Source organism: Cyclopterus lumpus, chromosome 1 (assembly GCF_009769545.1).
Source record: "Cyclopterus lumpus isolate fCycLum1 chromosome 1, fCycLum1.pri, whole genome shotgun sequence".
NCBI classification, from domain to species: Eukaryota; Metazoa; Chordata; class Actinopteri; order Perciformes; family Cyclopteridae; genus Cyclopterus; species Cyclopterus lumpus.
The window spans coordinates 6,243,074-6,255,672 of NC_046966.1; the positions used below are offsets into that span (position 1 = coordinate 6,243,074).

Consider the following 12,599-nt stretch of genomic DNA (forward strand, 5'->3'; position numbering starts at 1 on the left):
AATATAAGATACAATTTCTTTTATTGTATTTTCCCCAGATCGCCACCTGACACTTTTTAGAGAGGGTGTAGACCTGTGCCTCCAGTATGTACGATTCCCGCCAACATACTGACACAGCCGCTGGCCCACCGTGCCGTCTACCCTCTCTACTGGACAATGGAGTTGGCGAGACTCTGGGACGGAGTTTACATGTTCTCCACCGAAAAACATGTAGGATTAGGTTCTAATGTAATGTAATAATATACAATATTTTCATTCTCTTCCGCAGATCTACTTTTTTTTTTTTTAGAGAGGGTGTAGAACTGTGCTTTCAGTATGTACGATTCCCGCCAACATACTGACACAGCCGCTTGGACACAGTGCCGTCTACCCCTCTCTACTGGACAATGGAGTTGGCGGGACTCTGGGACGGAGTTTACATGTTCTCCACCGAAAAACATGTAGGATTAGGTTCTAATGTAATGTAATGTATTAACATAATGAATATAATATACAATTGTTTTTATTTACTTGTCCGCAGATCGCCACCTGAAACTTTTTAGACCTTTGCCTCCAGTATGTACGATTCCCGCCAACATACTGACACAGCCGCTGGCCCACCGTGCCGTCTACCCCTCTCTACTGGACAATGGAGTTGGCGGGACTCTGGGACGGAGTTTACATGTTCTCCACCGAAAAACATGTAGGATTAAGTTCTAATGTAATTTAATGTAATGTATATAATATAATACACACATTTTTTTAATTTCTCGTCCGCAGATCGCCACCTGACGCTTTTTAGAGAGGGTGTAGACCTGTGCCTCCAGTATGTACGATTCCCGCCAACATACTGACACAGCCGCTGGCCCACCGTGCCGTCTACCCCTCTCTACTGGACAATGGAGTTGGCGGGACTCTGGGACGGAGTTTACATGTTCTCCACCCAAAAACATGTAGGATTAGGTTCTAATGTAATGTAATGTATTAACATAATGAATATAATATACAATTGTTTTTATTTTCTCGTCCGCAGATCGCTACCTGACGCTTTTTAGAGAGGGTGTAGACCTGTGCCTCCAGTATGTACGATTCCCGCCAACATACTGACACAGCCGCTTGTCCACCGTACCGTCTACCCTCTCTACTGGACATTGGAGTTGGCGGGACTCTGGGACGGAGTTTACATGTTCTCCACCCAAAAACATGTAGGATTAGGTTCTAATGTAATGTAATAATATACAATATTTTCATTCTCCTCCGCAGATCTACCTTTTTTTTTTTTAGAGAGGGTGTAGACCTGTGCCTCCAGTATGTACGATTCCTGCCAACATACTGACACAGGCGCTTGGCCACCGTGCCGTCTACCCCTCTCTACTGGACAATGGAGTTGGCGGGATTCTGGGACGGAGTTTACATGTTCTCCACCGAAAAACATGTAGGATTAGGTTCTAATGTAATGTAATGTAATAACATAATGAATATAATATACAATTGTTTTTATTTTCTTGTCCGCAGATCGCCACCTGACGCTTTTTAGAGAGGGTGTAGACCTGTGCCTCCAGTATGTACGATTCCCGCCAACATACTGACACAGCCGCTTGCCCCACGTGCCGTCTACCCCTCTCTACTGGACAATGGAGTTGGCGGGACTCTCGGACGGAGTTTACATGTTCTCCACCGAAAAACATGTAGGATTAGGTTCTAATGTAATGTAATGTATTAACATAATGACTATAATATACAATTGTTTTTATTTTCTTGTCCCCAGATCGCCACCTGATGCTTTTTAGAGAGGGTGTAGACCTGTGCCTTTAGTACGTACGATTCCCGCCAACATACTGACACAGCCGCTTGACCACCGTGCCGTCTACCCCTCTCTACTTGACAATGGAGTTGGTGGGACTCTGGGACGGAGTTTACATGTTCTCCACCGAAAAACATGTAGGATAAGTTTCTAATGTAATGTAATGTAATGTAATGTAATAATATAAGATACAATTTATTTTATTTTCTCGTCCGCAGATCGCTACCTGACACTTTTTAGAGAGGGTGTAGACCTGTGCCTCCAGTATGTACGATTCCCGCCAACATACTGACACAGCCGCTTGTCCACCGTGCCGTCTACCCCACTCTACTGGACAATGGAGTTGGCGGGACTCTGGGACGGAGTTTACATGTTCTCCTCCGAAAAACATGTAGGATTAGGTTCTAAAGTAATGTAATAATATACAATTTTGTCATTCTCCTCCGCAGATCTACTTTTTTTTTTTTAGAGAGAATGTAGACCTGTGCCTCTAGTGTGTAACAGTTCAGCTCCACACCTTCTTTTTGTTAATAGTTGTTTTCATTATATCTGTTTGTCTATTAACTCTCTTGTCATTTCAGACCCGGTCATTCACACCTGATCATCCTTCATTCCCTTCACCTGGTTTTCACGCCCATCTCACCTGCAACCCATTCCCTCGTTAGTCACTCACTACTTAGGTTCCCTCACTTGCACTTGTCCTCTGCCAGATTGTCTTGTGTTTTGAGACCAAGTTCTCCAGCGTTCCATAGTCTGTGTCCCTGTTTCTGTCGGTTCTGTTCCTGCCGTTACTCCAGTAAAGGATTATTATTTGCTTACTCTGTTTTGTCCATTGTGCTTGGGCCCCTGGTCTTCGATCCGTGACATAGTATGTACTAGTGTTGTTACGAGATGTGCCGACGCTTCGAAGTGTGTGTCGAGTAATGGAGGGGGCGTTTCCTCGAAGCGCGTATCGAGGCTTGCTTCATGTAGTGGAGGAGCCAAAAATGATGATGTCCGAAGCCTCGCTACCCGGCTTTACCACGTGACTGCTTCGGCAAGCGGTTCAGATTTTGCCGGGAGGTTTGACAGCAATATAAACCCCTCAGGCTCCATTCAAAATGTGTGTTGTTGGTTGAGAGTTTGGAGAGAGATAGTTTGGAGAGTGAGGTGAGAAGGATAGGTGATAAGATGGAGGCATTTAGGAAGAGCAGGATTTCCCCTGTGTGGGAACACTTTGATTTGATAACTCCTAATAAGGTAAGCTAAATCTAACTCTATTTCAGACTCATTAGGTTTGCTTATCAAGAACGGTATTTTGCACAGTTTCTTATTTTATTTAAAGGTGTGGTGTTTATTGTGCTCCAGGGAGTTGGGGTACAATAACAACACCTCATCCATGCTAAGGCATTACCGTGCCTTGCATGAGAATAAGGAGGAAACTGGAGCTTCACCCAGCCATGGTAAGTCATTACAATAATACAAATGCACCATCACAATTTGTCCCCGTCACTTTTGTTTATTGTGCAAATAAAGACTGGTAACAGACACTGTATGTATTCTCTATTAACCAGCCACCAGAAAACAAGAGCTGGATGAAGCCCTCGTCTCCATGATAGTGAAGGACACACAGCCTTTCACTGTTGTGGATGATGTTGGATTCAGGGCATTTGTGTCCAAACTGGATCCTAATTATGTTATCCCTACAAGGCAGGTGTGTATGGGTGGGTGCATGCATGAAACAAGAGTACTTTATTGTGTCTCACAGTTCAGCACTATTTTTTTTTCTTTTAGGCTCTGAAGGCCATGGTGGAGGCCAAGTATGAGTTGGCTAAGGAGAAGGCTAAGGCTAAAATGGAAACGGTGGTTGCTGTTAGCCTTACGTCTGACATGTGGACATCCATCAATATGGATGCCTACCTGGCAGTAACATGCCATTTTGTGGGTGAGAATACCAAGCTCAGTTCAGTGCTGTTAGGAGTGCAGGCATTCCCCCAATCACACACTGCTGAAAATATAGCTCGTGTGAAAGCCTCCTTGATGGAGGAATGGGGAATCACTAATAAGGTGACATGCATGGTCACTGATGGTGCTCCCAATATGGTTGCCTGTGTGAGAGAGCTGAAGCTTCGGCACCATATTTGCATTGCGCACACACTCAATCTGATCGTGAAGAAGGCACTTGACCAGCAACCTGTGCTCTCTGGCATCCGGGCCAAAGCACGGAAGCTGGTTGGCTTCTTTAGAAGCAGCACCACTGCTAAGGTATGCTCTTTCCTTTTATTCCAATTTCTAATAACACTAATAGTTTGTCTGTGTTCCTACTGCAGTCATTTAATGGCCTACTCATTTGTATCTTTAAAGGAGAAGCTTACACAAGTGCAACTTCATCTGGGGATGGCTAACATGAAGCTTATGCAAGAAGTGGAGACCAGATGGAACAGCACGTATTTGATGCTCCAACGTTTGATGGAGCAAAGGGAGCCAGTAGGAGCAGCGTTAGCTGGTTTACAACATGACGTCCCCTTCCTAACAGCAGAAGAATTCAACATTGTTGGGGCGTGCCTGTCTTTGCTGTCTCCCTTCTTTGATGCCACTGTAGAGCTGTCGGCAGAGGAAAATGTGTCTGCCTCCAAAGTTGTTCCCCTCGTGAAGATGCTGGAGCACACCCTTCAGGAGGAAATGACAAAGCCAGCACCTGCAGCCGCATTGTAAATGGGAAACCAGCTCATCAGGCAACTCCGGGAGAAGCTGTACACTTTGCAGTCAATGAGCATAATGTCTCTTGCTACCCTCCTGGACCCCCGATTTAAGGTAATAGGATTTTTTAGCCAGACAAAAGCAAACGAAGCAATCAAACGACTGACCTCCGAGTGTGCCGCCATAATACGGTCAACACAAAGCAGAGAGGAAATCCCCCAGGCTTCCACCTCTCATGATGTCACAGGAGGTAATCTATTATTTTACATTTTGAGATTAATTATTCCGATGAAAACACTTCGTAACATGATCTGTGGTTTCTTCTTAGGTAGCAAACTGTGGCATCGTTTGGACACCAGCGTCATGGAGGCACAGAAAACTCAAAATGTAACAGCAGATGCCACTGTGGAGGTCCAGCGCTACCTATCTGAGCCAAATATAAGCAGGCTGGAAAACCCTCTGGTGTACTGGGAGAGGCAACAATTTCTTTATCTACATTTATATAGACTAGCTCTTGCGTTCTTGTGCACGCCAGCATCTTCTGTACCCTGTGAAAGGGTGTTTTCAAAGGCCGGAGAGGTTGTGTCCAAAAAAAGGAATCGTTTAAAACCAAAAACTGTTGAGAAACTGTTATTTCTGAATAAAAATAAATAAAATGTCCCCTGTCCTGTACATCACTGTCCAAGTTCCACAAGCATATTCAGTCCTCTTTTCCTAGTTCCACAAGCACTTTCACTGTCCTGCCTGCTTAAGCCCATGCCATTTCCCTAAAGTGACATAATAACATTATTACACCACCTGCCTTACCATACGACACTACCATTTTGGGAAAATATTCACACACAGGATACATTCAAAACATATTTTATTATGCACACATGTGATCATTTATTTACAGAAATTATTTGGGCATACGTTTTTGTAATTCAGTCATTCCCAACAGCCATAACAGACACAACAATTCAATGCATCACATTGTGGTTCAGATACAGCTGCCTGTGATTATACTTTTGGCCAAGCTTCGAGTAATGAACCCTTTCTCGAACCAATTGGCTGAAGTGGTTCGATGCCTCATGAGGCTTCATCTCGCCATCACTAGTATGTACGATTCCCGCCAACATACTGACACAGCCGCTTGACCACCGTGCCGTCTACCCCTCTCTACTGGACAATGGAGTTGGCGGGACTCTCGGACGGAGTTTACATGTTCTCCTCCGAAAAACATGTAGGATTAGGTTCAAATGTAATAATATAATATACAATTTCTCTTATTTTCTCGTCCGCAGATCGCCACCTGACGCTTTTTAGAGAGGGTGTAGACCTGTGCCTCCAGTATGTACGATTCCCGCCAACATACTGACACAGCCGCTTGGCCACCGTGCCGTCTACCCCTCTCTACTGGATAATGGAGTTGGCGGGACTCTCGGACGGAGTTTACATGTTCTCCACCCAAAAACATGTAGGATTAGGTTCTAATGTAATGTAATAATATACTATTTTTTCATTCTCCTCCCCAGATCTACTTTTTTTTTTTTAGAGAGAGAGGGTGTAGAACTGTGCTTTCAGTATGTACGATGTCCACCGTACCGTCTACCCTCTCTACTGGACAATGGAGTTGGCGGGACGCTGGGACGGAGTTTACATGTTCTCCACCGACAAACATATAGGATTAGGTTTAAATGTAATGTAATTTAATAATGTACTAAACTATTTATTTTCTCCTCCGCAGATCTACCTTTTTCTTTTTTAAGATAGGGCGTAGACCTGTGTTTCCAGAGGGTGTAAAATAGAATTTTACAGCTGCAGGACAATTTAGTAAAATTTCTAAAATGAAGTGCTTTATTTTAAGTCACATTTTTTCAAAAGTTTTGTTTTAAATCCTGCCTTTATTTTACTTTAAAATAAGAGAAGATAACGTATATATTTAATATTCCATCCATATGGATGGATGGATGGATGGATATTTATTATTTAAATAAATAAATGTATTCCATGCAATAAATGTGCTGTAGAAACCAGTTAATTCTAATTATTATCCCATGCGGCGCCTAGTTCATCGGTCTCAGCTGAACAGCGAAGCTTGGAGAGACCTTAAGGAGTACAAAGGGCAGTAGTTTGAGCCATTAATAACAGAACAACCAGTCGCTCAAATCTTTTATATTTCAAATACTTAAAGTAATAGACATTGTTGATGTAAAAGATACTTGGTGGGAAATTTGCTATTGTAAGTTTAAAATGTACCTGTGTCTGTGTTAGCAACCTGTGAATGTACATGTGTCTGTGTTAGCTACCTGTGACTGTACATGTGTCTGTGTTAGCTACCTGTGACTGTACATGTGTCTGTGTTAGCTACCTGTGACTGTACATGTGTCTGTGTTAGCTACCTGTGACTGTACATGTGTCTGTGTTAGCTACCTGTGAATGTACATGTGTCTGTTAGCTACCTGTGACTGTACATGTGTCTGTGTTAGCTACCTGTGACTGTACATGTGTCTGTGTTAGCTACCTGTGACTGTACATGTGTCTGTGTTAGCTACCTGTGACTGTACATGTATCTGTGTTAGCTACCTGTGACTGTACATGTGTCTGTGTTAGCTACCTGTGAATGTACATGTATCTGTGTTAGCTACCTGTGACTGTACATGTGTCTGTTAGCTACCTGTGAATGTACATGTGTCTGTGTTAGCTACCTGTGACTGTACCTGTGTCTGTGTTAGCTACCTGTGACTGTACACGTGTCTGTGTTAGCTACCTGTGACTGTACCTGTGTCTGTTAGCTACCTGTGAATGTACATGTGTCTGTGTTAGCTACCTGTGACTGTACATGTGTCTGTTAGCTACCTGTGAATGTACATGTGTCTGTGTTAGCTACCTGTGACTGTACCTGTGTCTGTTAGCTACCTGTGAATGTACATGTATCTGTGTTAGCTACCTGTGACTGTACATGTGTCTGTTAGCTACCTGTGAATGTACATGTGTCTGTGTTAGCTACCTGTGACTGTACCTGTGTCTGTGTTAGCTACCTGTGACTGTACACGTGTCATGTAAATCACAACCACAGCACTGTGTATATATTTTAATAAAAACAAGTTTTAAAAAGACCTTCATTGTAAAATCCAGAAATCATAAATCTGACAAAAGATGGTGAAACCATTAGTTTGAGGCACTGCTGGCCTTTCAATGTAATGTATAAATGTGATATATACATATAAATAGTCCTTACTTTAGATGAGGTCACACAAAATACTTAACTAACGATTAGTAACTACCTGAATTAATCAGGAATTGCAATATTAAAACCTGTTTATAAATCACATTTTAAAGGAGTCCCTAACCATTAGTGCATATCTAAATCATTATATGTTTAAATAAATGCTTGAATAATTTACATTTAAATAATTTTTTTAATAATTTACTAACACTTTATAAATTATCTCAATCATAAGTACTTAATAATTGGTTTGTAATGTATATATTACTTAATTTACAAATAGAGAATCCATCATCTATGAAGTATGAAAACCCAATAATGGAACACATAATAGTCAAGCGTATTCATCAAGAACAAAACATGTATAACTGTGTTTTTGAATTGCATAGCCTACTAATGAGAGTTATCCTGAACAGAAGTGGAATACATTTCAAGCTGCAATATTACTGCTTTTTAACACCTAGCCGGCACATAAAACCTTCCGGCGTTGTAACCGCCGTGTGATGAGTTAAGGCATGACGTGCTGTTTGTAAACATAGCACTCAAAAGTCCAATTTACAAAGCCCTGAGTCAGGAAAAATAAAAGGTTATTTTCTGATTGTTTCGTGGCGGTTATGCTCTCAAATTAAACACACCCACATCTCTTCAAAAGCATGCAGGAATGTGCCGGATCTTGAAGGCTTGCAGCCCAAAGCGTGCTTCATTCTGCTGCTGCGGCCCAACGTGGGGCCCAAAGGCTCTTTGCTGACCCCCAGAAACAGAGGAAAGGGGCACATTTAGACACCGCCGCATACTTCAAGTGGGTCAAAAGTAATGATTGAGAAGGATTGTTCTTGTATTAGTCTGTGCAGTTTTTTTTATAAAAAGTGTTGCATATTATATACCATTAAAAAAAGAAGGGGGGAAAAAAGGGACGTCTTTGTGTTTGTAAAGCCACAGAGATTCAGTTGTTCTGGGATCAGATTCTAGAGAAGCCATCTTCAAACATATCTGGTCTGGAGTGAAACAGAATCATCACAATTCATTTGCAAATGCTTGTGGAAAACCAAAACAGTGACACGTTCACTTTTTCTTCTTAATCTTTATGTTCACTTCAGTCACTACAAGGTTGGTGTTTAGGGAGTAGACACTTTTGAACATTGAAGTTTAATTTGCAATTCTTACTTTTGTTGCATTGTTAAGAGGGAGTTGTTTTGCAACTGTGTTTATTTGTTGCATCCTTTATTTGTTAAAAGGGTTTTGCCAGCCAGTGAATGCAATATGTTCTCCCTGTGTGTTATTTAGCGAGGTCAATGTGTTTAGTAACGGTTTTACAGCCTTTTGTGTTCAGCTGCATTTCGTTTACGTCTTTTGGGGCGCAATTTAATTGATATTCTCTTTTGCTTGTGTTGTATTTCATCCAAAACATGTGTCCTCCTGTCTGACTTACTGGCTTTGTGAAGCTTTCATCCACATCTCACGTCTTCTTCCGCTAACGAAGGGTCGGTATTTTTGAGTCGGTATTTGAGTCAATCTGGAGTTTAGTTGTAGCTGCTAATCAACATTTTTACATCATTAACATATGAAATGACGTTGTGCTAGTAAGATAACTGTCACCACATTCACATGTCATTATGGAGTGTTCTGAGCATCTTCCAGCTCATTGTTTTGGTTTTACAGCCTGCAGCTCAGCACCATTTAGCATTAAGCAGCTCAAGAGGCAAATATTTCCCCCACCATCTAAACTTCAGAAGTTGATGATACATCAGTGTGTCTACAGCTTGTTGTGCTGCCCCCCAGTGGCCAAATGTAATCACTTATCGCATCGTTGCAGTTTTAATTCCAACACAAGCAACAAATTGACACCCCAGAACTCTAAATCTCAATGCATGATTTCTTTTATTTAGCTTTAAACTACTGTAAAACCCATTCAGGACTCCTTCTCAATTCATATTTCCAATATCCAAAAACCATACATGCAGATGTTTTTATTATTACAAACATTAGAATACTCTGCGCACTAAAATGAAAAGACTATACTGAACTCGTCTATATAAAATCAGAATCAGAATGTCAGCTGGGATAGGCTCCAGCGCCCCCACGACCCTAATGAGGATAAGCGGTATTGAAAATGTATGGATGGATGGATGCTGTATTTAGGCCACAATATGTCTTTAGGTATAAAATCAAAAGGGAACAGTAGTAAGTAATGGATGCTAAATGCGCTACAGTACTAATCATTAATTTATCTATATGAAAAAAAAAAAAGTTAAATATTTTATAAATTTGGAGTGGGTGAGGCTGTTGTGTGTTTCATATTTACATTGTGTTGTGTGTCCCAACCAGGAGATTTCAAAGACTACAATTAAAAAACGCATTTGAAGAAAAGAAAGGTTCAACGAGGGATACAGCAGACACTGACGGCGACTCGACCAGCTCGACCACATAGTTTATTTTCACCAGCTACTGAATACAGTGCAGCACACCACCCGAAGAGAGAGAACGGGCAATACTGCAGATTTCAAGGCCCAGAATGAGCCTTTAGCAAAGTGATGTGCGTCCACCTCCTTGGGACACATAAAGGAACGACGGGGGTTTGACCCAAGACGGACGAGCACTTTCAGGATATTGAAAACCTTCCAAAAGGCCGACATTCCCTTTGGTCCCCCGTTATGTCTTTTTTGTTGTTGTTAACTATGAATTCTTTCTGAAGATGCTTCGTAGTTGTCACAGAGGAACAGTGTGTGTGCGGCCCAGCGTTGAGTGAAAAAGACCCCCCTCTCTCTCTCTCTCTTCGGATCGCTCTACAGGTAATGTCGGCTCATCCGGCACATTTAAGAAGGTGAAGACGAAGAACAGGAGCAGCAGCACAGTGAAGATGATGAAAACATAGGTGCCTCACAGCTCCTGTGCAGAGAGACGAGAGGAGACACACAATGAATCCTCAATAAATCTGACAAACTGTTAAAATCTTAAAGCACCAAATGTGCCAAAATGTCTTCACAGTTTATTGTGTTGAGGCAGTGAGTCTCATCCTTCCTGTATGTCATTGTGGTCCACTGCTTTTTATGAGCAAATGAAAAATGTGATGATGATTGTTAAAATATGCCATTATTAATTGCAGTAATCTGGGATGTTTTTATCCAAATGTGAGGAAGGAGAAATTATATATATTAAGGATATTAAATGATGAATGAAAAAATTGAATGATAAATTCACATTTAATGACAATACCCTAAAAAATAGTTTTGTAAATTATACTAAACTTGAGAATTGTGTCTCACTTCTGTATAATTAATACTAAAGTATGAAGCTCTTTCCAGGAAACTTCCTAAGAATACAAAAGTTACCTCACAAAAACACAAATACCAGCACCCTAATGTTTTCTTTTTCTACCCACCTCTACATACTGGAAGCCCATTCCCACTATGAAGTTAGCAGTCCAGTTGGAGAAACCAGCCACAGCGAAGGCAGAGGGCCTCGGTCCCTGCGAGAACAACTCTGCCACGATGAACCAGGGGATGGGACCCGGTCCCATCTCAAAGAATGCCACGAAGGAGAAGATGGCCACGATGCTCAAATATGACATCCATTTGAGCTGGTCCTGCAAGAAGGACCAGAGGGAGGTTACATATTGGTATTTACTGGGTGGGAATCCTGAGCAACCACAAAAGAGGACACCTACCAACAGAGCCAAGGCAATCGTCATCAAGATGGCAGATCCGTCCATTCCCAGCAGCCCCAGCAGGTGCAGAGACCGGCGTCCCGCACGCTCGACAACAAACAGCTGCACGGAAAAATAAACCAGAAGGGAAAAAACAAGGTTAGTGCAGTGCTACAACCAAACTCTGGCACTCGAGAGGGCCTTTTGACTGCCCTTGAAGGCCACCGTAGTTCCCCACCACACTTGAAAAACTGCGGTAACGTGAGCGAACGCGTTTTTTTGCACACGACAGCTTTGCGTCAGTGCAGCCTCGGAAAGGGAAGAGCAAGCAGAGATGAAATCCTACACACTGTCTCTTTAATCCTTTTAACACCTTTATTGATCTGTACTGTAATGAGGATTTCCCTTTCGATAACCTGAGAAATGTTAACTGTACTCACCGACACCACAGTGAAAGCTGTGTTCAGAGTTTTGTTAGGATTTTAGGTTAGAAATACCTCTGTTTTCACTTTCCTACCCAATTTCTGCACTGTATCAATGCGGGAGGAAGGTGAAACCCAGAAGGAGCGGCCACAAGTCGTCGTTGCCCATGATTACCTCCATTCCAAACACCTGAAGTCGACAGACACGTGTAACGCACATGAACCACATGCGTTTGAAACAACAAAAGAAGTAACGCAGAGTAGGATGCACAAAAGTTGTACCTGTATACCGTTTACCGACCTGTGCAATGAGGATGCCGATGACAATGCCCAGCTGGTGGAAGGTGCCCAGGGCTCCGCGGAGGGCCGTTGGGGAAACCTCACCCACATACATGGGCACGAAGCCTGTGGAGAGGCCGGAGGAGAGGCCCACCACAAAACGACCAGCATTTCCCAGGAGCTCGCCATCTTCGAGAAGCCCATCAGAATGGCTGCGATGAAGGCCGGGGTGTTGGCCATGAGCATTGAGTTCCTCCTGTAGGCAACAGGGAACGAGAGACATTTATCCAATTTAACTCAGTCTTTTTATCTAACAATTTTTAAAAAAGGAGAAAAATATTGTCCAGCAAGAGTAAAATAAGTAACAACACCCTATAATGTGTGGAGCGGCTAATTTCATTAGGGAGATTTAAATCCTCACAGCAGTGCACTGATCACAGTTTGTGTGCTCAGTAACTTGATGGTCCAGCTGCTGCTTCCTCATCCTGATTTCTGAGTTTCCTGAATGCGTTTCAAAATAATGCCGTAATGAATAAATGTAGACCTTATATGAGTAGTATATATATTTATTTTGAAAGCAAT

At 42.3% G+C, this 12,599-nt stretch overlaps 1 protein-coding gene and 1 pseudogene across 1 annotated transcript; one reads left to right on the forward strand and one right to left on the reverse strand.

Moving 5' to 3' along the window:
- The first annotated feature begins 3,120 nt into the window (after window positions 1-3,120).
- Window positions 3,121-4,400, forward strand: LOC117736977 (zinc finger BED domain-containing protein 1-like). Its single transcript, XM_034542672.1, has 4 exons — window positions 3,121-3,225; window positions 3,337-3,476; window positions 3,557-3,707; window positions 4,127-4,400. The coding sequence occupies exons 1-4, from the start codon at window positions 3,162-3,164 to the stop codon at window positions 4,165-4,167; spliced, it is 396 nt and encodes a 131-aa protein (XP_034398563.1). The 5' UTR covers window positions 3,121-3,161; the 3' UTR covers window positions 4,168-4,400.
- A 3,918-nt stretch (window positions 4,401-8,318) lies between these two features.
- On the reverse strand, window positions 8,319-12,147 carry LOC117739454 (annotated as a pseudogene).
- Between the last annotated feature and the right edge of the window lie 452 nt (window positions 12,148-12,599).